The following is a 27,754-nucleotide window of genomic DNA, read 5'->3' on the forward strand; positions in this document are numbered from 1 at the left end:
CTAAGTCTCAATATGAGTCACATTAGCCCAGTCAGGAAAATTGTCCAGGTCAAATATGACCCGTCCCCAGGTGTTGACCGCCAGAAACACACAGAGGACTCCAATTATGTTCATCATTATTCCTGTTTTCACCTGAGGAAGATCAGGGCCAAGAGTCAGCACCCGCAGGTCAGCGGGATTCAGAACAGAGGTGAAAGGGACACTGGGAACTAGTGCTCTTGGAGAAGGGGCTGCAGGCTGGTTTGCTGGGCCCTCATCCCTGGGCCATGCTGTGTGCTCACCCTACCCCACAGACAGAGCAATTTCGTAGCCAGTAAGTGTCATCGGTGCTCAAGCATCCCTGGGAAACAGGCATGATGGTGGGTTGTCTGCCTGCTTGAACATTTGCAACACTAGGCCTTATGGAGGGATATGAGGCAACACCCCAGGCCACTCAGAGAAATATTGGGGGAGCCCAGGTCTGACTTTAGGGCCTGTGCTCACCCCAGCACCTTTGCGTCCCTGGAGCACCTGCTGGTTTCTTGAGAACCTCCCTGGCTCTTTCTGATGCCAGGTCTTTCTTCTCGCTCACTAGCCACTGCTTCAAGCCCTGTGCAGTTTTTTCAATGGGGATTGGAAATGAGTTTGTGGTTCATGGTTTCTTATAAAGGCCTGGTGCACAATATTCATGCACAAGGGTGGGGGTCCCTCAGCCCAGCCTACACCCTCTACAATCCAGGACCCCTTGGGGGTTGTCTGACTGCTGGTTTAGGCCCGATTCCGGGGATCGAGCCTAAAACCAGCAGTTGGACATCCCTCTCACAATCCTGGAATGCTGGCTCCTAATCACTCACCTGCCTGCCTGCCTGGTCACCTGTTACTGCCTCCCCCTCTGCCGGCCTGGTCACCTGCAACTGCACCCCCCAGCAGGCCTGGTCGCCCCTAACTGCCTGCTCTCCCCCCCCCCCGCCCCGCTGGCCTGGTTGCCTCTTACTGCCCCCCCCCCGCCGGCTTGGTTGCCCCCAACTGTCCCCCTCTGCCAGCCTGGTTGCCCCTAATTGCCCCACCCCTGACGGCCTGGTCGCCCCACGTAGCCTGCTTGTTCAGTCGTTGGTTCATCCCTCACTAACCCCCCTGCCAGCCTGGTCGCCCCATGCAGCCTGCTTGTTCAGTTGTTTGGTCGTCCCTCACTAACCCCCATGCTGGCTTGGTCATAGGCAGCCATATTGTGAGGGTGTGAGGGTCAATTTGCATATTACCTCTTTATTACATAGGATGCTCCACAGACTCCCAAAGATACCCAGCGGAGGCTCTGAGATCACCTACACCTGACCTGCCTGAGGGAAGACCCTCCCTTCCTGCCTGTCCCCCTCTGAGACCGGCCCCTTCTACTGGCAGAGGCGATAGAGCCCAAGTAGAACCTAAGAGAGTTCCTCCTCCGGCTGCATCTGTTTCCAAGGCCCCATCTCTCCCAGGCACTGCCTCTCCCTGTCCCCACTTCTACGTCTGCAGACACCTCTGTCGGTCAATCTCTGACATTGGTATCCACCCCCTCGACCTATCTCAGCCTTGTCCCTCCTGCCGGTCCTTATGGGTTCTTGCTAGTTGGTGAAGTCCATCTTGGTCATGTGGGGTCCCACCCTCACCCCTTCCAAGTGCTCAGCGAGGGCTCCCCTGGTGGCTGCTCAGCCACCTCCAGGTGGGAGATTCTATCACCCACCTCTCAGCTTTGGGAGACAGAAAAGTATGAAATGCAAGGTGATTTCAAAAAAGAGGGAAAGCTGCACATAAATGCCAATAATGAGGATGGGGCTGGACTTTGGGTGGTATTCCCAAATTACATGACATCACAAGTCATTAACAAATAGGATGTCCCTCATGACAAAAGCGTCAGAGCTGATAGGAGTAAATAAAAGCAGCTGCATTACCATGTCAGAAACCTTGAGGTGTCCGTAGGCAAACACGATGGCGTTAGGTGGGGTGGCCACAGGCAACATGAAGGCAAAGGACGCACTCAGGGTGCAGGGGAGCATGACGTACAGCGGGTTGAGGCCAATGGAACGTGACTGGGGGGAAACACAGCACTGCAGTGTCACATATACAGTGTCACATATACAGTGTCACATATATAAGCCCTGGGGACCATCACTCTGAAAGCATCCCCCTCAAGTACTGTGCGAGTTCCCACCTCCACGCCTTGGTCCTTCTGGGGGCTCTACCCTCTGCCATGCCTCTGGTGATAACTCTGCTGGACCCCAAAGGCTGAGCTCAGAGCCATCTCCCCAGGAGGCCTTTCTGAACCCCCTCTATTCATTCAACACATAGCTCTAGGGCACCTACCACGTGCCAAAGACCATGCTGGCCACTTAGACTGCACTGAATCTGGAAGTGTTACTGCAGCCCACCTTGCACACACCTGTGTGCCCTGCCACAGACCGCCAGAGCCTAGAGGGCAGGGACCACATTCACCTATAGATACATCTGTGTATGCATATGTTGTTGTACACATTTGGGATCGTTTTGAATATGGAATTTGGTATCCATCTTTTTTACTCTACAGCTTAATATTCAGCCACATGTAGCAAACAACACCCAGCATAGAGTAGAAATACCTATCAAAATTAATAATTAGCATGCAGATTTACATACACATGAGGGAAGACACATATGCAAAGATGTCCATTGCAACATCGTAACAGCAAAACACACAGGAAACCGACTCAATGGCCATCAGCAGCAGGATGGTTAAATAAAATATGTACATACACAACGACTAGTTCACAGCTGTAAGGAAGAACTGACTGGTTTTATGTGCTAGCATGGAAAGATCTCCAAGATCTATATTTAGATTTTTAAAGATTTAAGGTGCAGAACAGGTTTATAAATGATACCATTTGTTTAAAAAATGTGTGTGTGTGTATAATACATCCACAAAGATACCTAAGAAATTAATAACAGAAGTTGTCTCTAGGAGGAAGCTAGAGGGTAGGACCTATACTCTTTGGTATTATTGACATTTGTAAACTATGTATATGTATTACATTTTCTACTTTAAAAAGTGTTAACCCCGGTTGGGTGTCTCAGTTGTTGGAGGATCGTCCCAACACACCAAAAAAAGGTTGTGGGTTCATTTCCCAGTCAGGGCACATACCTAGGTTGCAGGTTCAATCCCCAATTAGGGCACGTGTGGGAGGCAGCAGATCAATGTTTCTCTCTCTCTCCCTTCCTTCCTCTCTCTCTAAAATCAATAAACATATCCTCAGGTGAAGATTTTAAAAAATCATGCACATTCCCATTTTATTAACTGCCCTTCAAAACTCTGATTTTTAAAAATTGTTTTGATAATAGTACATTGTATGAGTGTATAACTTATTTCATCCATCCCTTTTATTTATTACAAATAAATATTTATATGACGTACATCTTTATAATACAGTTGACCCTTGAACAAGGTGGTTTGAGCTGTGCGGGTCTACTTACATGTGGATTTTTTCAATAAATGTACAGTCAGCCCTCCGTATCCCCAGGTTTCTCACCTGCAGATTCAACCAATTGTGGATCAAATGGGAATCCACAATGTGGAGGGCCAAACGTATGCATTGCTCTATGCCATTTTATACAAGGGACCTGAGCATCTGCAGGTGTTGGTACCTGAGGGAGGTCCTGGAACCAATCCCCTGTGGATACTGAGGGGCTATAGTTAAGTTCTGGGGAGTCCAAAGTTATACATGGAATTTCTCCTGTGCAGTGTTATTCAACAATCAATTGTATATGTTTGTAGGCATCTCTGATGATTCCCTAAGACATGTTCTCAGCCTTGAATTGCTCAGTCAAAGGGTGTGAGAACAGGTTTCAGGTTAGGGCTCCTGTGGGTAAACAGGTCTCTGGAAAGGCTGCACCAGGTTCCACTCCTTCTGGGAGAACCTGAGAGGTCCCAGTCAGAGGCCCAGTCTATTTCCTGGTTCCCCCATTTGTCCTGGCTCTGAGTACCCATGGTGTGTATGCCCCATGTGGTTCTGTGACCCAGCTGGAGGATCACCACCTTCCCTTCTTCCACAGCTGGGCCCTGGGGCAGGAGCGTGAGTGGGCTTGGAGGTAGCTGGAAGGAATCCTACTTGGGCTTCTGGCTCTAGGAAGGCTTGTTTGGATGGGCATGGCCACTCCCTTGGGTTAAGACCTTCATTTGTCTGGGCTGGGGCCGTCAGGACTCAATGCTGGGGTGGGAGGTGACAAAGCCAAACCTTTGCTAGAGAGGGGAGGCCTCACCACCCATACCCTGCAACAAAGAATGCTCCTTGACATAGGTCTGGGCAGCCTGCTTAGGGGAGGGGGAGATGAGCCACCTTGCTATTTCTAACATCTTCACTTGAATTGAAAGGAACAGCCACTTGGGTTTGCTTTTCATACACATGGACACCTTGGCAGCCAAGATGAAGTTTACCAACTGCAATGCTGTGCTCAGGTTTTGTAAGTCTGTCTCCCAACTCCAGAATGGCAACCGCAGCCTCTCCCAGGCTTGTTTGCAATCTACAGAGGATTTTCACAGCCATCATCTTACTTGACCTTCAGCACAAGTGTAGGAGGAAAGAACGTAAATGGCATGTTCTAGGATCCCAGGACCTGAACTCAGGTCTCCTGACTCCAAGGCCCCGGCTCTTCTTGTACCACCTTGAGGTCAGTATTGCCATGTCATGAGTGACAGGAGAAAATGCACAAAAATATCACAGCTGATTTTCCTATTAGCTCTGCTTTCTTCTAAGTCCCAGCTCAACAACGTGCTTGACCACAGTGCACTGATTCCTGATCCCGGGGCTCAACGCGAGGCTTCTGGGGGTCTTTAGTCATGCACTCGCTTCCTTTCTTTGGACTCTCCACCTTCCCAGAATTTCCTCTCCCCCAAACCATCCCCATGCTCCACCTTCCCCAAGACCTCTTCCTGGTGGATCCCAGCCAGTGGTGTCCCCCTGCTCTGTAGTCCTCCTACACACCTGTGCTATATTCTCAGAGACCCTCTATCATTCCCTCATGGCATTGGCCCACTCCTCCTTGGCCCAAGTTCTGTCAACCCACCTTGAAAAATAGGCAGTTACATTTATAAATACATTATGAGCTCCTGGCTTATGCTTAATGCTTTGGCCAGCATGAGGGATACAAAAAAAAGAACCAGCAAAACATTGAGGGTAGGCACTAGGTCATCAAAGGCACACAAGTCCTATCAGAGGCAGGGCCAGATCCAGGGCTTGAAACCCTGGTTGGGCTCTGGACCCTGATTTCACGGCCTCGCTAAGAACTTAGGACATAGTCATGGGTTGGTAGCTTCTTATGAAATGATGGCTGAGCCTCCTCCTCCCCCAGCAGGGTTACTTACCATGGAGGCAAAGATGGGCAGGAACAGGGTGGTGGTGGCCACATTACTTGTGCACTCAGTGAATACAGCAATGAGCAAGGACAAGACCAAGGAGATGGCTGCTGGGGGCAGAACGTGCAAGGGCTCCATTTGCTTCCCCATCCATTCAGACAGCCCCGAGGCCTGGAAAGCACCAAGAGGGCAGTCACTGAAGGGCTAATGGCTACAGTTCCTCCAGGGCCTGGAGAGACCCTCATCTTTCTCTAGCGGGCTCAGCCTCTCCCCTCTCTACATACATTCCACAGGTGAGCTCATCCATGCCCACAATTTCAATCTTCATCCTCATTCTGCCATGTCCAAAATCTGTATTTCTAGCCCAGCTGGTCTACTATCCAGATTTCAACATCCATGCTCCTAGAAATTTCCACCCAAATGTCCATGAATATGTCAGACTCAACATGCCCCAACCTGCATTCATCCTCTCTAGCCCAGAGTCTACCGCTCCCCCTGGTTCCCCAGCTTGATGCATGGACTCACCATCTATCTGCTGTCTAACCTACTAACCAGGGGTCACCCTGGGGATCTCTGTCCCCCTCATTTCTTCCACCCAATCAGTCATCAAGCCACCCAAAACATCTCATGTCCTTTGTCTCCTCTCAGTCTCTCACAATCCTTGAAGCTCAGGAGAGAAATCTGAGACAGGAATTAGGATCTGGATTTGGTGCTTTGGGCTGAGAAGAGATTGTCCAGGGGAGAGAATGAAAACTGAACAGAGAAGCTACCAAGGACAGAGCCTGGAGGAACATTCATATTGAAGGGAGAACAGAGAAAAAGTCAGTAAAGAAGCTGAGCAGGAATAGTCAGAGTTAGAAGGAAACCAGGAGAGAATGGTATCTTGGGGACCAAATGAGGAGGGAGTTTCAAGGAGAGAATGGTCCATGGAGTCCAGTATTGAGACTGAGTTGGATAAAAGCTATAGAGTGTCTATGGGTCTCCCTCAACCCAGGCCTGCTCAGGCTTCCACTCCAGACGTCAAAGTGATTTTCCCCAATTGGAGTTCTGACGATGTCACTCTCTGGCCTCAACCCTTCAGTGGCTGCCCCCTGAATTCAGTGCCTGCAGAACTAAGTCCACACTCCCTATCTTCAATTAAAGACCCTCATGGAGTGGCTTCTGGGAGCCTCGGCAGCCTCATCTTCTGATCCTCAGCTAGGGACCACACACTTATTCCTTTACCGATGTGTCACTTCTTCACGAAATGCTCTTCCATATATGTGTCCCTCTCTAGTCTGTGATGGTCCTGTGAACAAGAACCCTATTTCAGTCTCCTCTGTAAGTCCCATGCCTGGACTAACAGGGGCATAATAGAAATGTTTGGTGAAATGAATGAATGCTAGGTGGTTGGATGACTGGATAGAGAAGTGACTAGATGGATGGATTTGTTCATCCAAAAACATTTATGCACCTGCCATGCACCAGGCTCTGTTCCAGATGCTAAGGAAACAGAATAACAGGATAGATCCAGTCTATCTATCACATTCCATTCCTGGGTGGATGGACAGATGGACAGGTGCATGGATGCAAGGATGATAGCTGGCTCATCTCTCCCTCTGTCTCATTTTTTCCCTATCAGGAAAGGGGGAGAGGTAAGAAAGTTACATTTTTGAGGTGGTTTTTCCCAAAGGCTGCTCCTCTCCTTCTACACTGCTATACACTTAGCTAAAGAAAAATTTAAACTGGCAGCCATAGTAACAAAGAGTTCAGGGAGTAGAAGAACCAAAGGTAATGGTGGAGATATCCACAAGGACTTGAAAGGAGGATTTCCCTAGAAGAAATCAGAGTAAAGATCCTTATTGCCAAATCCCAAAGGAGACCCCACAGCATCCTCTGCCTCCTTTGGCTAACCCTGGGTCACCTATATTCACTATTTCTGCAATCACTCAAAGAGTATTTCTCTAGTCTAGGCACTACTCATGGCCCAGGGTTCCTAGATAACAGGAAAGAGTCCCTGTTCTTGAGAAATGTGGAGTTAGTGGAGGGGACTGACACAGAACCAGCCCAGAGTGCAGGGGTGCAGGGGTGGATTAGTTCGTTGGCCACGCTCTCGATGAAAGAAGGAGACCCTGGGCAGCCCACAGCTGGGGAAGTTACCTCGCATCCTTTAGCCAGAGCAAATCCGCCCCCCAGAAGCAGCACAATGCCCCAGGGAACTTTCTCCTGGGTCACCTTCCAATCCAGCAGTGCAGGCGGATAAAACGGAGTTTTCCTTTCTGAGAAAAAAAAAAAACAAACACAAGAAAAACACACATACACAACCCTGAGCAGTCTTATGAAGCCCAAGACATCTGATCAGGGGAATAAAAACCTGTATAGACAACGAGTACCATCTCATACCTACAAATTAGCTAAAATTTACAATAATTACTGCACCCATTGCTGGTGAAAATATGGCAGCATTATAAATTGGTGCAATCTTTTTGGAAAGCAATTTGACATCACTCCTAGAAATTTATCCTGAAGAAGAAACACCTTAATTTGTAATAATGAAATTTCAAAAGAGCCAGACCCATAGTAGGAGAATGTTACAGTCCCCTGACTCAATACAATGCCATTATTAGGGAAGATAAGTTTGAAGACTCAGGCAAGAGCAGGAAATGTCTATAGAGTAACCCAATCAAATACATGAAAACAGAAACAGGATTCAAATGGTGTGTTTTGATTATAGTCATATAATATACGTGCTTATTAGTAAAGTCTGGGGGGAAAGAGAGAAACCAAAAAAATACTGATGGTGTTATGGGAAATTCAAAACATGTTTCTGTTCCTGTTATAATACTAATACGATTTCAAATGTTTAAAAAGGAAAAGAAATTTTGCACTAAACAATACCCAGGGAGGCCCTGACCGGTTTGGCTCAGTGGATAGAGCATTGGCCTTTGGACTGAAGGGTCCCAGGTTCGATTCTGGGTAAGGGCATGTACCTTGGTTGCGGGCACATCCCCAGTAGGGAGTGTTCAGGAGGCAGCTGATCGATGTTTCTCTCTCATCGATGTTTCTAACTCTCTATCCCTTCCCCTTTCTCTCTGTAAAAAATTAATAAAATATATATTTTTAAAAAATACCCAGGGAGGGCTTGAAAAATGCCCTCTGCCCAGACTGTGCAATCTTGCCAGTCCTCTTTGATGGAGTGAGCTTTTCTCCCTCCTAAGCCCAGGGACTTCCATGGAGAGCCTTTGCTACCAGGCCCCCAACCCTGATGAATGCGAGGCCAAGACAGGGGCATTACCTTCCTCTGTCTGGCTGCAGAAGTTGAACTTGGGCTTCTGCGAAGGCACAATGAATAGCAATATGGCCACGAAGATGGCCACGGTGGCGTCGGTGACATACCTAGGTGGGGAGAGCGCATGGATGAGCCAACTCAGCTGCAGGAAGCCATGCCACAAACCTGTGCCTCGTCTACGTGCTCCTGCATGAAGAAGCAGGCTCAGCTGGCATGAAAACTGGCACCCCAAAGGCCAAGGTCAGGAGTAGTGCGGTAGACTGAATCCTGGCTGGAAACCAAGACCCCCCCATCCTTGGCCTGGCTCTGCCACCAACATTGGGCGACTCTGAGCAGCTCACTTCACTCTCACTTCCTGTGTTGTCCCATGGGTGAATGTCGTGACCTCTTCTAGGCCAGATTCTCTAGAAATCTGGGTTCACCAGGTGATCACCAACAGACCTTCCAAAAGGAATCAGTAGCCCTAGCCCCTGTTGCACAGTAGTTAGAGCATTGTTCCATCCACCAAAGGGTCATAGGTTCAATTCCCAGTCAAGGGCACAAACCTGGGTTGCAGGTTCCTCCTCACCTGGTTGGGACGCATGCAAAGCCCACCAGTTGATGTGTCTCTCTCACGTTGAAGTTTTTCTCTCTCCTTCTCTCGTTCTCTCTCCATTTCTCTCCCCCACTCCCCCACCATCCCTTCCACTCTCTCTAAAAATCAATGGTAAAAATATCCTCAGGTGAGGATTAACAAAAAATAAATAAAAATAAAAAATGGAATAAGCAGTAACAGGCAGCTGTCTCCCAACCCACTTCAAGGGTATGCACGTTTCTCAGCCTTTCTTCCACGTAACATCTTAGCCAGGAGAGAAACTACATTATACCCCCTTCTGCCAAGTCTCTACTAAAAAGCATCTGGACCCCAGCATCTGTGTCTTCAGATACTTGCCCAGATCTAAAGAAAGATTGCGGGGGGAGAGATTTGGAACCCAGAGCTCTGGGAGCCTCACTCTAGCCCAACAAGTCTTTCTTGACCACCAGCCTGGGCAAGGATTTTCTGCTTAACCTGTTGGGGAAGGAGGGGCCACAGGGACATATCTGTGGGCTTGTCCTTAAGATTCGTGAGGAACAACTGAGTTGGGAAACCAACAGAGCGCTTCAGAACTCAACTCCGGAACCAGGGAGGACATGGCAGGCGCTGCAGAACCAAGGACTTACTTTGTCTCGCCCTCCATCCAGGCGACCGACATCCAGCCGGGCATGAAACCTGGGTCCCGGGAGAACCACAGGGTGACCAGCAGGAGAAAACAGAGCAGGACGTTGGCCTCGGCGAAGGAGAAGGGTCCCAGCTTCCTGTACTCCTCCTGTAACATCTCGTAGGCAGCTTTCTCGCTATTCTTTTTCTCCAGACTACAGCCCCAAACCTTTTTAAAGCTACAGGATATGGAGAAATAGAAGCATGGAACAGACCATCAAATCTCAGAGGGAAGGCATGGGTGGGTGATGGTGGGATGGGATAAGAGATGAACCATAGGACTTGTAACCATGCATATGAACATGACCAATGGACACAGACAAAACAGGGTGGGGTCATGTGCTGGGGGTCAGGGAGAGGTCAATGGGGGAACAGGGAGACTTATGTAAAACTTTCACCAATAAAGAATTTTTTAAACAACTAGAGGAGACAAAGAAAGAAAACAGCGGTGCAGGTTGGTTGTCTCAGGGCCTGGTCAAATGGAAGCCTGAATGTTGGGCAGTAGAACATGGCAGAAAGGCCTATTATGGTGCTGCCTAATGTCTGGGGTGGAGGGTGCCTGAGTAGAGCCCTTCCCCGCTCCATCTCTCTCACCTGCCCACCATACCTCCCAGGACCTGTTATGCGTGCTTAGCACATGCCCAGAACTGGAAGATGCTCCCAGAGGAGGTCTGAGATGACACAGGTGAGGTGGCCAGTCTGGGCCAGGTCTCAGGGGCAATGGAGACAGGAAAGGAGAGGATGGCCAAGAGGGTGGGAGATTGAGCAGAATGAGGGGTGTGTTGGGCAGGAGCATCAGAAGCAAAAATAAGCAGAACTGAGGCGGCCACTGGCACTGGGGACGTGGCAGTGCCCAATTGCCTGGAGACCAGCTGCTCCTGTCATCTGGCACCTGGGGAAAGGCCATGAGAAGTTCTGGAGCAACACCGGGAGGAGCCAAGACTCCCTCGCATGCTCCCCAAGTCGGTTTCCTCCCACAGTGGCCTGGGGCAGCCTTCAGTGGTGCCAGAATGTCTGCCCCCATTATCAGGTGGCTCAGGTGGACACAAGGAACAAGCAGACTGGGCCAGGCAGGAGCAGGGTGGGTGCTTGCATCCCGAGGAGCTGGAGGTGTAGGATCCGGACCCAGGAGACAGGCAGGCAGTAGGCATACCAATGGCAGGAAGGAAGCCAGCCCAACCCTGATCTTGGATGGGTTCCTTAGGCACCGGTGCCCACTGGCCAACATGGCCTCCTAGGATGCCCTGCAGGACCTCCCCTAGGGGGTGCTGGCATGAGGAGGCAGGAAAGAGGAGGGATTCTTGGGAGAGGCATAGAGGGTACCTTAGCCTTAGGGAGGGGCGAACTGGGGCCACTGGGGCCCAGGATCCAGGCCCTGAGGGATTCTCTGAGGAATCCAGGCACATGTTCCAGTGCATCAGCCTGAAGGTGGTGGGCCAGCCAAGAGGACTGTCCCTGGGTAGCCCTTCTCATGGGCGACCTTCCTGGGGCCCCAAGACAGACTTCATGGGAGGGCAGGGGGTGATGGAACTGGTGCCGAGGGCAGGGGGTGATGGAACTGGTGCTGAGATGCCCATTTCTAAAGCCAAGGCTGGATGTGACCTACTGTGGGGGTGAGGTGATGAGGGTGCACGTCTAAAGCACAGATCATGGGAGGTCAGGACACAGGGGTGCCCAGGGGCTGGGAAAGGAGGAGGCAGTGATGGGGTCTCCTATCTGCACAGCCTGTGGGGTCTCTGTGCTGGACCAGGGCCAAGGCTGGGTGTCCTGAGAGTCACCTGCCGGAGACAGCCCTTAGGTCGTCCAGCAGGGGGATGACTGCTGGTCTGGAGGGAGCATCTCCCCGCTTGGCATGGGAGAGTCTGTTTGACCAAGAATCGACCTGCTGCCAAGTGTCATCCTTGAGGCTCCGGGGCTGGGCCAGAGGCTCCAGGTTTCCAAGACAAGGGCTGACTCGTGCTCCCAGCTGCCCAGCCCATGTCTGATGCTGGGGACAGTCCGCATGAATATAGACTCTGGGGGCTACACTGCACGTGCAGTTGTCCGACACTGGCACCCCACAATGGTGCCAGCAAGCCTTCAGGACCCTCGTATACTGAGGAGTTTCACCCTCATCTCTGAGTTAACCCTGTCTGGTGACCGCTGCACTGGCACAAGATACAGGCAAGTGGACCCAGTTTGCCTGGGGGACCCCAGCGGGTGGGACGGGTACAAAGTGTCCTTCTACGGTGGGATGGCCTTCAGATGATGCGGGTGAACTGGTACACCGCCAAGGACAGGTGAAGGGACCCCTGAGTCCCGAGTGCCTGTGCTGTGGCAGGGGTCCAGAAAGCCCTCACGCCTAATCCAGGGGTCTCCTGGTTAGGAAAGGTTGGTGTAAGGCAGCAGTAATACCCCACTAGTCCTCGGTAGTCCTGGGGTGGGGGGGAAGTTGGTAGCCCCCTTGACTGGAAGTGGACAAGGAACTCACCCATAAACCCAAAAAGATAGTTTTCCTGGATTAGCCCAAAGGCAATGGCCCTGACATTGCTCTCCAGGACCAACCAGATAAGAGAGCCAAGTGAAGGCCAGTGGAGATGGTTCCACAGCTGAGACAGGTGCTGCCTGTGGTGAGGTGGTCCAGGAGGCAAGGAGGCGGGGACCACCTGGTCCTGTGCATGGCAGGGTATGACCTGGGCTGTCCGGTTTCTCAAAGTGAGGATGAGAAGCTGTCTAAGCAAGGCTTCCGGTGAGCCACCCCTCCCCCACCCACCTGACTCCAAGTCTGGCTGGGGAGGCCCCTGAGCTGGAGCGGCATTCTGAGAAGGGGTAGCATGGGTGGCATCCCTGAGCCCAACCACAGGCCGACTCCAGAAGTCTCCAGGCTCCCACGCCTGGCTGAGTGAGCTGCAGCTCGGGTCCTTGGCTGTGAGTTCCTGGGAGCCTGGTGTCCACCTCCAGAGGCTGGTGGTGTCCTTGAGGTCTTGGGCTCAGGCCGGCTCCTCTCTGCTTGCTCTTCCAGGGAACTTGGCAGGCCTCAGGCTTCCCCCCAGGCTGAGGAGAGGCCCAAACTGGTACCCAACACCTGCTTGGACTTAGGCTCAAGGCAGTCAAGGGCAGCAACCTTCAGCCTGCCCAAGAGGGGACTGTTAGGAGTGATTTGTGTTCTCCTAAATTCATATGTTGAAATCTTACCCCCCCAATGCGATGGTATTAGGAGGTGGGCATTTGAAGGTAATTAGGGTTAGACAAGGATTGAGGGTGGATTTGTGCCTTTATTAGGAGGAAATACCAGAGCGCTCTCTCTCTCTCTCTCTCTCTCTCTCTCTCTCTCTCTCTCTCTCTCTCTCTCTCTCTTTCTTTATCTCTCTCTCTCTCTCTCTCTCTCTCTCTCTCTCTCTCTCTCTCTCTCTCTCTTTGTCTCCCAAGTGCAAGCCAGAAGCAGGGCTCTCCTGAGGAACAAAATCCGCTGGCTCCTTAATCTGGAACTTGCAGCCCCCAGAACTGTGCGAAATGAATGTCTGCAGTTGAGCGCCCAGTCTGTGGCACGTTGCTATGGCAGCCGGAGCTGACAGACAGGGATGTAGGGATGTGGGCACAGGCTCTGGAGCCAAACTGCCTGTGTTCAAAGCTCAGTCCCACAGCTTCCAAGTTACACAGCCCTGAGCAGCCCTTTCCCCTCTCCGTGCCTCAGTTGCCTTACCTGTAAACTGGGAATAATAAGAGCATCTACCTCCCAGGTTGATGTGAAGATTAGTTAATATATTTAGAGTCATTAAAGTTGTGTCTAGGACTTAGTTAGCACTCAACAGATGTTGGTCATTATTATTCCTATGGCCCCATTAGAGGCAGGGACACCACCTGCAGCCTGCGACAGCTTTGGGGCAGGTCTCCCGGACCCACTGGTCCTGAAGCAGGTGTGAAAAGCAGGGCAAAGAGCTTCCCTCAAAGCCAGGCTGTGCCCCAAGTGCCCATGGGAGCAGCTTCCCTCTCACGTGAGTCCTGCACTCGGGTGGCATATGAGGATGCCCACTACTATTATTATGTTGTTGCTATGACTGCTTTGATTATATATAGAGATTTCTTTTAACTGCAGTTTCCAAACCAGTTCCTCCTTCAGAAGAAAACTTACAAAAATCCCATTTTCCCCCGGTTAACTCCCTGGGTTTGGGGGCACTTTTGCCTCTCGGCTCTGAGATCTCCTCCCTGTGGCCAGATAGTCCCTTGTCTTTGGCTCTAGCTGCCTGTGATTTAAGGCACGGAGTACACGGCTCACAGCTAAGCACTTTCCACACTCCTGTGAGAGGGTCCCCTTGGCTCCATAAATAGATATGTGTCTTTTAAAACCACAGCAGTGTTTTTGAGGTATTTGTCAGCCACACACCATGGTTTCTGTCCAAAGTCTGGCTGCTGTCAAGGTTGACTCTTGGTGAACTTGGGTTGGGGTGTACTGGGAAGAGGAAGGTAAACTTCCCAGAACGTGCACGCTGCTGGGAACGTGGCAGGTGTTCAGGAAGAGTCTGGACATGGGCTGGTGGTGTGCTGTGACCCGACCCAATGGACACATACAGCCAAGTGGGAGTTGGTCCAGAGTATCGATTTGCTCACGGGGACAAGATTCCCTTTAATTGCTTTGACTCACGTTGATGGCACACTTTCTCCCTGGCCAAAAGCCAGGCTGGAGGCAGGGGACAGAGAGGACTTACCACAGGCTCCAAAGGAGCTCAGGTCAGGGGTCAGGGATCAGGGGCAGCACTGGAACATGGCTACAGGTACCGAGGTTCAAGGCCATGGGGTGCCCAGGGAAGCCCAGAGGAGCAGGCAAGGGATTCTTCCAGAACGGAATGGGGTGGGGGAAGTCAGGAAACATGTCCCTAAGAAAGCAGCGTTTAAACTGGCCTTGAAGCCTAAGGAGGTTGAAGAGTGAGAATATAGGGAATGGCATTCCAGAAAGGGGGAACAGCATGTGCAAAGGCACAGTTAGCAGCCCAAGGTGGCCAAAATGAGAGGGCAGACTAGCAGATGATGGGACTGTGGAAATGGGGCCACACAGGAACAACTCTATGGACTCGCCTATTGGTTCTTCTGCAAGGGCGTGGCACATTAGAGTCTATTCCAGAAGCAGTTCAACTTACTTGAATCCCATAAAAATACACTGGAGCCAAAACCAGGCGAGCAGCAGCATGATCAGCATGTTGGGGAAGGCAAATCCAAACCAGGAGGCAAAGTTCACGGTGTCTTTGCTACCAGGAAACAGTCTGGAGAGAGAAACACGGGTCCACACCTCTACCAGATGCTGAGTCGCCGAGCAAGCAGGTCAGGCCGGGTGGGTATGGGATGACCAGTAGCTGGACCCTGAGAGGTGGTCTGGAGCAGAGTCTCATCCTCCTGAGGTCCGGCCATCCATGCCCACCGCCCGGTATTGCCCTAATCATTGGGGCCCCAGAACACAGCCATGCCCAATACAAGCCAGAGGGGTGAACAACTGACCCTCATGGGGGTCCAGACCCTGTTGAGAAGCTCATGAAAGTCACTGTCCTTCCCTCCAGAAAAACACAGCTTTGTACACACGTACTTTGGTCAATAGCATCAGGAGGTCCACAATAGCATCAGGAGGTCACCCTGTGGGCTTCTACCAGGGAAGACCCCCTTAGGAAAACAATCTCACAGGCCTCCCACGGTGGGACCAGACAGGGTTCTGGGGACTGGAGGAGGGTCTCTTTCCCTCCAGGCTCCGCCTCCCACCCCCAGACTTGCTCACTTCAGCCCAAGGGTGTCAAACTAGACACAGAGCTTTCTGCACTCAGCAGGAACTCCAGGGAGAGCCCGAGGCTATCATTACAGAAAACATCTCAGGATCAGAATAGTCTGCTTGTGGACCTTAAGCGTCTGCTTGGCCAGGCTCCAGGCCTGCCCTCCCACCTCCTAGCTGCCCTCCCACCCCACCTGTCTTGTCTGCACAGGACGGGCACGTCATACTTCTCTCCTTCCCTGTGCTCACTGCGTCTGTACTTTCCTTCATGCATTTACATGACCAGCCTAGAACTCTCCAGGCATCTGCTACCTCAGCAGACCATGAGTATCCCACAGACAGAGCCCAGGTCTCCCCCACTTCTGTGATTCCAGCCCCACCCAGCACAGGGCCAGCACACAACTGGGTCCTCAAGGCCTGTGTCCCTTTGTGGCCAAGGAAAGTTCCAGACCACCACTGTGGTCCACCTGGGGCCTCACTAGGGCACAGGTCACTGCAAGGGCAATGAGAGGAACTGTAGTGCAGGAGCTGGTGAGGCAACGAGTGGCCTGACCCCTAACTCTTCATTGCATCTCAAGATCCCCAATATCATAGGGCCATTAGCATTCACGACCAAGGTCGGTGAGCCAGTTTTGAGGGGAGCATCTATAGGGGTGTCTGTTTTCTGCAAGTTGTAAACAAGGACCCAGCATCTAAAATGATGTTGTCTCTTCCCATGACTTTAGTTCAGAGTTCAATCACACGACCTGTCTGAGCGAAAATACTGCACCCAGGGGAGAAAGCAGCCAGGCCTGAGGACTGTCATCAGCTTCTAACCTGAGGAGTCCTGAGCAGGTGCAGCAGAGGCTGATGGGGGCACAGCCTCCCGCCCCAGCCAGGCCCCAGCTCCGGGGCCCAGCTCAGGAGATGGGAGAGGAGGCTGAGTCCCTCCAACCCAGGGCCCAAGTCGTTGTCCCCGGAAGGCATGGCCAGTGACTCACTCGTGCATCTGGCCCTGGAGCACCACGTTGGGTCCTGTCCCGGTCAGAGTGGCAGTGCCTCCGATGCTGGCCGCGTAGCACACGCACAGGGTCATGGCCTTGCACATGCTCTTCCTGTCACAATTCTCCCGCGGCCCCATAGCAGGGCCTTCAAAAATCACTTGGCTCCCTGTAGTGACACACCTCCGTAAGCAGCCAGCCCTGGGGGCTGTGGCTCAGCTCCAGCTCCTAGCTCTGCTGTTGACCTGAGGTGGGGACATGCTGGCTCCGCAGGCTCCCTCCCCGGGCCCTCTCAGCCCACAGCCCAACCATGTCATCTGGCCCTGCCTGCCTTCCCTGTCACTTCCCACTGCTTCCCCAGGCTCCTCCATGCCCAGGGCAAAGGCAGCCGCCTCAGACACACGCCCTTCTTCCCTGCTCCCTAGCCTATGCTCCAGCTGGCCTCTCCCTCCAGGGGGGTGTCCAAATCCATCTTAGATGTCCGTGCCTCCTAGCAAGCCTCCCCCTTGTCTGAGCTCCTTTGGTGTCTGGCTTATGGCATCCCACGGCTTCCCCCAAGTCAGAGGAACTGTGTGAGGGGGCCTCATTACCCCACCCCACCCGGCTCCTTGAGTCCAAAATAAGGGTGTGTCCACTTCATCTCAGCAGCCCCAGGACCTGCCCCAGGATCTGGCAATTGGGCCATCAGAATGGGCCCTGAGTTCCCCTGTGCTGGGTCCTGGGGATGGGGTACAAAGAAGGCAGAGAATAAAACGGGCTCCCTCTGAGTTCCCTGAGCTGGGCGCCTGGTGGGAAGCAGCGTGGACAACCACCCCAATGCATGCGGGAGCAGAGAGCAGATGGGAGGTGTGACCTGTGCAGGGGAGGCCTCCCGAGGATAAGTAAGAAGAGAAATGGGTGAGGACCCCCCCAGTGAGTGCTCAAAAGATGCTCAAATGCATAATCAAATGAACAGCTATTGATTTCTGTGATTGGAAGGAACCAAGGGTTGAAACTTGCTATAAGCAATAGTAACAAATTGAACTTTCCTGCAATAATTACATCACCAAAGGTTACAAAAACAGCAGTTTCTAAGTATTTCTCTTTATGCCTGTTTAAATGTGGGCTCCAGGAGTCAGGGAGGTTGCCCAAAGCTGGGGACCCAGCACACCCTGGCCAGGGGCTCACCTGGCAGCTCACTGGTCTTGCCCTTGTCCACCAGCTCCAGGGCCCCCAGGCCCGCCTCGTTGGCTGTGCTTGTGGCCTGCATCTGCTGCAGCACGGCCTCCACAATGGGCACCATCATGGCTGTGGTGGCTGTGTTGCTGATCCACATGGAGAGGAAGGCGGTGGCGCCCATGAAGCCCAGCATCAGCCTGCAGAGGAGGAGCAAGAAGGGAAGCAGAGAATCCCCATCCCCACTGCCCCAAGCCCTCAGGGAGCAACAAGGGTTACGTCCCCTTGCAGGGATGCCAGGGGTCAAGGCCAAGGTGCTGAAGCCAGTTCAAGACTGGGTAGTTCAGGAGAGGATTATACTTGGAGTCCCTCCCTGGTTCCTGTCCTTTCTCTCTTCCTTCTTTCCTTCTGTTCTCCCTCCTACCTCTCTCCCACAGACATTACTGATGTCTACTCTACTGGCTATGGGGTAGGGGGAGGGGCACCAAGAGGCCTTTCCCAGACCCAGTCATGGGTCTGAGGAGCTGTCCAGCAGGGGCAGCACAGGCATCCAGAGGGTGTTAACCCAGGGTGGAGGTTGGCCCTAGTGTGTCCTAAGGGTGTGCTGGGACAGCCCTATGGGCAAGCAGCCCCAACACCCCACTTCTATCTAGAAGATTCCCACCCACCCCGGACCCTGCTTCTCCTCTCATAACAGAGTTAGCCTTGAGGGGTAGGGTGAGCCTGGGAAAGTGGGACCTCCCTCATGGCTGACCGCCCCCACTGCCTCTCTCTGCACACACACCTTGATCTGCAATGGACCAGATCAAACAGTACTCAGAAAACATGTTCCCTTCACTTATAACACCTGTCCTTCCACCGCTGTCTCACCTCTGCCATCTGCCTAGAGCACCCCTCGTGGTTCTTCTAATCAAAGTCCCTCCTCTGTAGCCTTCCTCCTGGTGCCCACCAGGCAGGGGTGGACACACCCTCCTCCTGCCCCACCAACACTCATCAATGGCTGGATTTGGAGGACCCGTGCCCATGTCTGCTCTTCCCTTGGCGGTGAGCAGGGAGGGGAAGGGCCTGATTCTTCTCCATGGCTTCCACACACCCCGCACAAGGCCAGGAACAGAAGGAGCTCAGGGAGGGATGGATGGATGGAACAAAACCATTCTCAGTCTCCATGCCTCTCTGCAGCCAGGCTTCTCCCCAGGTCACATAGGGGTGTCTATTTTCAGCTAAGATTGTCACAATTTGCCTGGAGAAGGGATCTGGGTGCTGCACTGTCCATGCAGGATGACGTCACAGACTCACAGAACACAGGCTTGGGTCCAGGCTGGAAGGAGGAGCTGAGTTTTCATTGAGGCTTTGACCTGATGCTTCAAGGCACTAGGGCCTCAACATAAAGGTCTCCCCTGGGCAGGCAAGTGCAATGGAGCTGGAAACCACGCTCAGAGGAGAAGCCCGGTGTCAGGAAGGAGCAGAGAAGCCTGCGTGAACTTCCTGGATTTGGAACCAAAGTCCTTCAGCTCTCTCAGAATGAGGACCACCTGCTGGTGGAGAAATCCTGACCACTCGAAAGATTCTGAGAGCAAGAATTCTGAGGCCACCAAAGTCTCATACTTCTAGAAAATGCAATGGCTTTGATTTGACCCAGTAGACTAATCACAGGAGGGGATTGATACCACGTAGAGTAACAGAGACCAGAGAGTCTCAAAGCTTTCTGCTCAGCGGAGCCTGAGGTGCCAAGGGAACCAGGCAGCAACTCCTGGGGGTGCACCAGGCTCTGTGTGCATGGGGCCGGCACAGTCCCTGACACATGGACATCTCCAGAGGGATTTGCTGTGAAGTAACCAACCGCTGCCTTCCCAGGGCTGGGCTGAGCACGCCATCATTTAGGGAGCACATTGCCTCAAAAGAGAGGTGCATCCTGGGGTCTCTACTAGAGATGAACTCAGGGGCCAAGGCCTCATTTCTCAGCATTTAACCCCTCTCTGTCTCAAATGCCTCGTCTATAGAACCTGGGTGGAGGAACAAAACCCAACTCTCAGAGTTGTGGTGAGAGATAAGTGAGGAGATAGATGAGCTCCCAGAGTCATGCCTGGGCGCTGCAGATGCTCAGAACCAGGGGAATCTGATGATGTCAACTCCATGGGTTGGTTGGAAGCTGCCTGTGGTTGGAGGGGAAATCTTGGAGAGAGGGGAAAAGCTGAGGTTGTGAGTGACATGGGGAAGATGAGGTAAGAAGCTTCTCTAAGAGGCTAGTTTTGTGGGTGCGAGCTCTGGAAGGGAGACCTTTCTGCTCCTCCTGAGTGGGGTGGTTGAGCCATCTCTGGCCGCTTTCCTCACAAATCAGGCATGGCTGGCTCCAGCCTCCACCCACCTCACTCCCTGTGGAACCCTGCAGCCCCTCCCCCAGGAAGTCCTCTTTACATGTAGGGGCCCTTGCTGACCAGTCTCCTCTGGATTCAGAGATCCCTTACCTCCTGCCACTCACCACAGGCCCCCACCATTGCCCATGCATCTGGTGTCCTCAGCTAAGATTGTCACACACTCCACCCAGGGGTCCACCTGCCTGCCAAGCCCAGGTAAGCCCATGGGTAGCTCTTGCCAGTGGGTGACCTGGGCTGTGCCACAGCTCCCCCCCAGCCCTGGGGCCCGCAGGGAGCCCCGTGGCAAGAAGAGAAGGCATAATTACTGTGCAGGCTTGGTCCCCACCCAGAGGAGTGTGCGCAGGGCGATCCTCTTGTGCAGGTTCCAGCGCTCCACGGCCACAGCCACGATGAGGCCTCCCAGGAACAGCATGTTAGTGTCCTTCATGTACTGGACACACACCTGGAAGGTGGTGGCATGGAGGCTCCATCAGGGCTGCCTCCTGGCCACACATTGCTTGGCCCAGGCCCACCCAAGTCCCCAGAGACAGGCGAGCAGACCAGATGCTGACGTTGGGGTCAGTTTGGAGTGGGATGCAGGGTCAAGTGGTATGTCTCCATGCCAAAAAGAATCCACAGGAGCTTCTCTGGTCCCCTGGGGCCTACGCTGCTCAGAGCGAGGCTCTGAGAAGGAGCCCAGGGGAGAAGCAGGAAGCCCCCAGGATCCTCTGGGTCACTCACCTGCTTGGAGTCCAGAACCTTGAGGAGTGGGAAAAGCAAGGCAGGCAAGAGGGCGGTGACAGCCAGAGGGATGACTTCTGTGCACCAGTAAATGGCCATGATGATGATGACGTAGGCACACCTGGCAAACTGAAGAGACAGCCCTGAGGCCTGGGCATGCTGCTGCTGCCCTCAGTCTCCCCACCTGTTGAAACGTGGGTAATAATACCCACCTTCCCAGGTGGTTTCATGTTTCAACACTTTTATTAGAATCACTAGAGGCCCATTGCAAGAAGAGATTCTTACAATAGGACTTCCTTTCCTTGGCTTCCAGCACTGGTTTTCCTCCGGCACCCAGGACCCAGGCCTTTGCTCTGGCCAGAGTATGTCTTCTTCGTCTTTGCTGCAGGCTCTGGCCAGAGTCTGCTGCCTTCGTCTTCACTGTGGCCTGAGTGCCTCTGCTGTAGATCCCTTCCCTCCCCCCCCCACCCCCCACCTCTCATAGCAGGCATCCCGCCCCATCCTGCCACTCTGCGCCTGGAGCAGCTGGGAGGCCGCCATATTTGTCCTTCTAATTTGCATATTCCCTCCTGATTGGCTGGTGGGTGTAGCGGAGTGATGGTCAATTTGCATGTTTCTCTTTTATTAGTGTAGATTATTAACCAACCAGGCTCTGCCCTCTCCTTCATTCCAACCCAGCCTACTACCTCAACCCCAAGACCTATAGCTTTTAGCCCTTTCTTCTCTGGCCTCTTCCTCCTCCTGCCTTCACCCCGGGCCACTGCCTTTGTTCAGGACACACTTCCTCCTGCCTGGGTGGCTGAGACCATCTTCGATTTGACCTTTCTGCTTATATCACTAGGCACAGGAGCTCCCTCTTTCTCGTTTGCAAATCCGATCATATCACTCCTTCTTTAAAAGCCCTTTTTTGCCTCCAGGACAAAACCCGAATGCCTTAGCATAACTTAGGAGACCCTCTGAGATGGAGCAGGTCCTGTACACCCCTCCAACCCCATCTCCTTGCCCACTCACACCCCGAGTTCCAGCTACCCCAGGGCACTGGCAGTAACTGAGCCTCCTCTTACACACCCCAGCCTGGTGGCAGTCTGTGTTTCTCTTTAGGCGCCTTCCCCACCTCCCCCACAGCCTGGGTCTGTGCCTGCCTCTGTGTCTGCTCCCCCAGCCAGAGCAATTGGCACATGCGGTTGCCATTGTTGTTTCCTTAATGTCTCACCATCAGCACCACCACCACCCCACCACCACCACCACCACCACCACCACCACCACCGCCACCCCCACTACCACCACCACCACCACCACCACCACCCACCCCCACCATCACCACCACTACCACCACCACCACCCCCACCACCACCATCACCACCACCCCACCCCCCACCACCCCCACCACCACCACCCCACCACCACAAGAGAACAGGAAGCAACTGAGACCAGAACCAGGGTTTGTGGATTCACTCTGTCCTCAGGCCTGACCCTGAGGAGATGCTCAGCAAATGCCCGTTCAAGGAATGGACTAGAGTAGTTCTAGCTATGACAACGCTGCTGGAGAGACGCACCTGTCCCCTCTCACTGCTTAGCATCACCCTGAGAGCACGTGTTACGTGCACGGGATGTTGTGTGAAGACAGAAATTCTTTGTCTGGATTGTGTTAGCTGTCATAAAAAATAAACCTTTCTTCGGCACCCCACGAAAACCTCAGGACCCCTTGCCCTGTCTAGTGCGGGGTTTCTCAGCCTTTCCACTGCGGACATTTTGGGCTGGAAGATTCTTTGCTGAGGGGTGGGGTACCCTGTGCATTGTAAGACGTTCCACCGTGTCCCTGGCCTCCACACCGCTAACTGCCTTCAGTCTCCCCACCGGTTAAAACCACAGGAAGGTCAGCCACGCTGTATAATCATTCCAGGGAACATCACTCCCGCCAGCAGAACTAAAATCACAGCTCTCTCAGGTTGTGACAACACCAACGTCTCGGGCTTTGCTGATGCCCCTGCTTGGGGGGTGCAGGCATCAGTGCTGACGCCGCCACGGACTCAGGGCAGGACCGAGGTGAGGGTAGGAGCCCAGGCTCCACACCAGGCAGACCGACCAGTGCCCACTGTCTGCCATTGTCTGGCTTTCAGCAGACACTCAACAGTGTCATTGAGCAAACACTCGTCTCACTCCCAACCCGGCCCCCTCCCTGCTGGTTCCGTGTCCTCGCCTGTAAACTGAGGGGTTAGGAGTACCCTTTTAACAGAAAGTGCTGGGTGAATTTTTATTATCTAAACTTTGACACAACCGGTGGCACCCGTAACCAATTTTCACAGCGCAGTTCCCCGGAGGCGCCAAATAAACCAACGGAAAAGACAAGCTTAACTGGCCCCTCGCCTCCATCCACTATCGGGGCCCAGAGATGCCCCATCGCGGAGGCGGACCTGACCCTCCTGGTCTAGAAGGCTCCGCAGGAGAGGCTGCGCAGGATGGGCTCGGTGAGACTGGTCTGAGGAGGGGCGGTCACCAGGCGAGTGAGATGGACTCTGCCCGAGAGAGCTGCCTGCTCCCTGGGGGTAAATAAGCTCAGAGCGCTTCCTGCAGCGGGAATGTGGCTGGCAAGGCGCTTAAAGCCCAGACAAACATGGAGTGGGACTTAAAAGTCAGCAGCCAGCACAGTGCCTAGTACATAGTAGGGATCAACAAATACATGTTAAGTGCACAACTGAATAAACCCATGTGTAATTATTAACAAACAGACTGCCCATGATATGTTGCCTAATGAAAAATGAATGTAGGTAAAAGAACATGTTCTGTGTGTGTGTGTGTGTGTGTGTGTGTGTGTGTGTGTGTGTGTATAGAAAGAGAATGAGAGAGGGAGGGAGAAAAGAGATGGATTGATTTCTGAAAAGATGGCCATCAGAATATTAATAAGTTACGGGATTTAAAGGTATTTTCATTTTTACTTTGTACTTTACAGACTTGAAAAATATATTTTTACAATTTTAATAAAATCAATGATATGTTTAAATAGACATATCATTGATTTTATTAAGAAGCTATTTTTAAAAGCGGCGGGGGGGGGGGGGGGCAAGAAAAGGCAGAAAAAGTGGAGCCAAGATGAAGCCAGGCAGGACGCCGGTTGGAGGAGAGGAAGAAAAGAGGGGAGCCTGTGGGAGAGGCCGGGGCACGTGCCTTCTGATTCGCCGCCCCCTCAGACAGTGCCCCACAGGCTGCCAAGTGCTCGCTGGCTGTCCAGCCCCGCTGGCCCATGCCAGTGCCTCTGGGTTTCCTTGCACCATGGTGTGGCCGTGGGGGCAGGGGCAGGGAGCTCTTTGGCTGAGGCTAAAACAGAGGCACAAAGGGAGAGACACCAGGACAGGTCCAGGCCCTGGTCACCTGTCCCAGCAGGAAGGAACGCCTGTCCCAGGAGAAGGCAGCCTTTGGAAGGACTTTCCCTCACTGATCCTCACTCCCAAGGCAGGTTAATGACATTCATAGACACTCCAAGTTGAGAGTCCCAGCTCAGGGCATGGCGGGAGAGGGGAGGGAGGGGGTCTCAGTCACACTCTCCCAGAGCAGGAAGGTCAGCCAAGCTGTATAATCATTCCAGGGAACAGCAGAACTAAAATCACAGCTCTCCTCCCCATGGGTGTTAACGGCCCCAAATCTCTTTCTACAGGGGAAATATGGCATCGCACAGTTGGTATGACAACAGGAGAGCCATCCCAGTTTGTTGGGCTATCCCTGGCCCATCCAGGGCTGTGCTCAGCCCCCTGGAGGGCTCCTCTCGGCCTCCCCTCCCCATCCTAGGAACCAGCATAGACCCTTTGGGCACCCAAAGCCATACCTGTCAGAACCAAACCACCTTGCCCATTGTACAGGCAAGAATACTCAGGCCCGGAAAACTCAGAGGCTTCACTAAAATCACAAGGAAGAGGGAATGAAGTCGGGTTCTCTTGCAGATTTGACTTCCTGATACCCCAGTACACCCCCAGTCCTCCAGGACTGCCCCAGCGTATCCCCAAAAGAACTCCTCTGTTTCCCAAAGCTGCCTGGAGGGACAGGGGACCCCGGGGTTTCCTGTCTGGGCTGAGAGTGAAAGGGCTGGAAGAGAGAGTGAGGAAGGAGCAGCCAGCAGCCACAAAAGCCTTCAAAGGGCTCGGGTCTCTGCCAAGCAGGCTCCACACAGCCCAGCGCAGCCTGGGCCGGGGCTCCCAGCACCGCCCTCAGCCTGTGGCCAAGGCCATTCATTCTCTGCCTCCCTCCCAGGAGGGGCTAGGAGGCCAGGGCCTTCCCTGCCACCCTGAGTCCTGCCACCCAAGGCGTGAGCTCTGGGAACCTGACCGCCTCCTGCCTCAGCCACAGCAGGCAGCACGCAGAGCAGACCCACCCCGACCTGCCTTTCAGCCCCAGGAGGATTTTGACTCAGCCATGGCGTCCAGGGGTTCCGAGTTGGGAAGAAAAGTGGGCCATAGATAGGGAAACGGAGGCTCAAAATAGGACCAGAGAGTGACAAAGACAGCACTCAGGATCCACTTAGGTGCCTGACTCATCTAGGAAGCCCCTTCAGCTGGGAAGTCCCCCTTCACTAAGGAGAGAGAAGGAGAGAGAAGGAGGGAAAGGCCAGGCCAGGGCGCTCTAGGCACCAGAGGCACCGGGAGCCAGGGGAGGGGCGGGATCTCGGGAGACTGAGGCCAGGCTGAGCCTGTGGGTGTTCTGTGTGGCGAGATCCGTGCTAACGGCTAGGTTCCGTGCTTGTTGGGACGGTTCTTGTGTCCTGGGATCCGTAAACCCCAAGGTTGGGGTGCCCCTTGAAATGCGTTACAGGACACCTCCCATCTGGCGCCCTGAGCTCGCAGGGGAGCTGTGCCCGCCTCGCAATCCCTGCGCTCCCACTCCGTGGCCTGCGTTCGGAGCCCGTTGCGGGGACCGGTAGCCTGGAGTCCCCGGGGCTGCAGGGAGATGCAACTGACCTTGGTGGGCACCAGAATGATGAGTGGCAGCAGCAGTATCGGGGTGACGAACAAGATCACGAAGGACTTGAACTTGGAGACATAGCTCAGTGCCGAAGCCATCGTGCTGGGGGGAGAAGGCGGGAGAGGCAGGCTAGGCGGCCAGAGGCTCCGCGGGCTTAAGAAGGGGCCACAGTCTCAGGGGCTGGTGGAGCGCCGGCAACTCCGCCCCCCACGGTGAGGTCTCTGCCAGGCTCCGGGGCGGGGCCACCCCGCGGGGTCGGTGGGGCCCGCCTGCCCCCAACTCCGCCACCCCGCGGCGGCTGGAGGCGCCTGCGGACTCCGGAGCGTCGGACCCGCCTCCAGGCACTCTCCAAACCCTGCCTGCGCTGCCCTGGGTGGACAGAGGCGCGCCCCAGGGCTGCCAAGCGCGATGCGATCGGTCATTTATTCCAATGGCTTTGGCGTGTGGCCCCGCTTCTGCGTCCGCAGGGGTCCCAGGTGAAAGTCTCCACATGCCTTGGGGTCTCTCAGATCTGTCTTCCCAATCTCTGGCCCCTTTCTTCCTCATTACTTCCGCCCCTCGCACCCATGTCTCGGAGGGGGTCTCTAGCAGAGGCGATGGCAGTGCCCCGCGCAGTCCGCCCCAGGCAGTCCGCCGGCGGGCCTCTCCTTCCCGCATCTCACTCCTGGCTTCCCGAGGCGTCCGTGCTGCTTTGGGCAACAGACCTCTTCCCTCCCCTCTCCCCCCTCCCGCACCCTCTCCCACCCAAGGCATTAGGCTCTCTTGGGCGATCGCAGAGGAGGCGAGGCTTCTGTCCTCTGCAGTTTGTGCGCCTTCAGCTCCCCCAGCGGACACCGCGCAACCCGCATACCTGCGCTTTGACTTTATTGGGCTTCAGAATGATGGGTGCTCCCCTGAGGGGCGGGGGAGGACTGAGCCCCAAGAGCCGCCGCTGCCCTCCTGACCAAGGCTACTACTGCCATTTCACGGAGGGAAACGGGTGCAGCAAGGAAGGGACTTAACCAAGGCTCCCCTGAAAGGGCTATTCATTCATTTGGCCACCTGCCAACAAGTCCTGGGCTCCTATTCTGTGCTCAGCCCCGTTTTGGGTGCCGGAGATACAAGGATGCAGACACTGCCACCTCTATCCCTTTCTTCTTTCCTTCCTTCTCCTCCTCTACCGGCCTGTCTTCTCATTCTGCAGCTTTCTTTTGGGGAGTCTTACCCCTGCTTGAGGTTTAACCACAGTGTGCTCCTTAGTAATTACCATCCTCTATCTTCAACCCAGCCATGATATGGGAGTCCCACAGCTCCATAGTTCCAACCGTTTTGAGCCTGGGTCTCAGGAGCCCTAAAACCCAGCATATCTTACCTACAACAAGTGCATGACCCTCTTCCTGTACCTCCACCTAAGAACACATCTTCTCCCAGACCCTTCCTGCGTCTGCCTGCTGATGCCCTCCCCCTTTGTAATTCTATCATCTAACTGGATTTCCCTCCCCACCCCACCCCCGTCCAAGGGCACTTAGCACTATGTGTGCCTATACACTTACTGGTGTGATTTTTATTTAATGTCTGTTTATTCAACACCATATGTTCAACCAGCACCTTTTGCAGCGCCTGGTTCCGTGTGTGCACTCCAAACACGTCCTCTGGGCTGTGTGAATGCATGCATGTGAACCCTTCAGTGCAACAACACAACTGCCTGACAGAGACTATCACACGCTGAGAGCCTGGGCTCTGGAGCCAGCCTGCCCGCATCCTCTCCTGGCCCTGCCTCCGCCTGGCTTTGTGCCCTAGACAGGTTGCCCTCTTGGGCTTCTTTATTTCATAAATGGAGAGACTAACACCAGCTCTGGTTTCAAAAGGCTGCTTTGTAAATTACATGGGTTAATGCTCAGCGAGTGCTTCACACAACGCTCTGGCATATAGTAAGCAATCAGACAATATTTCCTTTTGCAATTAGATGACAAATATAACAAACTAGAGGCCCAGTGCACGAAATTCGAGCACGGTACAGT

General features: G+C 53.6%; 2 protein-coding genes across 5 annotated transcripts in view; one reads left to right on the forward strand and one right to left on the reverse strand.

The window, feature by feature from the left end:
* Nucleotides 1-26,226, reverse strand: LOC129147464 (Na(+)/citrate cotransporter). 4 transcript variants are annotated; one of them, XM_054709745.1, is made up of 12 exons: nt 25,751-26,226; nt 20,805-20,933; nt 20,390-20,526; nt 17,722-17,858; nt 16,555-16,723; nt 14,958-15,080; nt 9,807-10,022; nt 8,613-8,713; nt 7,478-7,596; nt 5,348-5,509; nt 1,908-2,045; nt 1-132 (listed from the first exon to the last, which is right to left on the reverse strand). In XM_054709745.1, exons 1-12 carry the CDS (start codon nt 25,850-25,852, stop codon nt 1-3), a joined length of 1,665 nt encoding a protein of 554 aa, XP_054565720.1. In that variant the 5' UTR covers nt 25,853-26,226. The 4 variants fall into 4 exon arrangements, with proteins under 4 accessions (XP_054565720.1, XP_054565719.1, XP_054565721.1 ...); XM_054709744.1 differs by having other exon boundaries at nt 17,722-17,909; XM_054709746.1 differs by lacking the exon at nt 20,805-20,933 and having other exon boundaries at nt 17,722-17,909.
* The window catches only part of C20H17orf100 (chromosome 20 C17orf100 homolog), an 80,961-nt gene that overhangs the window by 29,650 nt on the left and 23,557 nt on the right, over nt 1-27,754 (forward strand). The window lies entirely within an intron of this gene.

This window comes from Eptesicus fuscus, chromosome 20, assembly GCF_027574615.1.
Source record: "Eptesicus fuscus isolate TK198812 chromosome 20, DD_ASM_mEF_20220401, whole genome shotgun sequence".
NCBI classification, from domain to species: domain Eukaryota; kingdom Metazoa; phylum Chordata; class Mammalia; order Chiroptera; family Vespertilionidae; genus Eptesicus; species Eptesicus fuscus.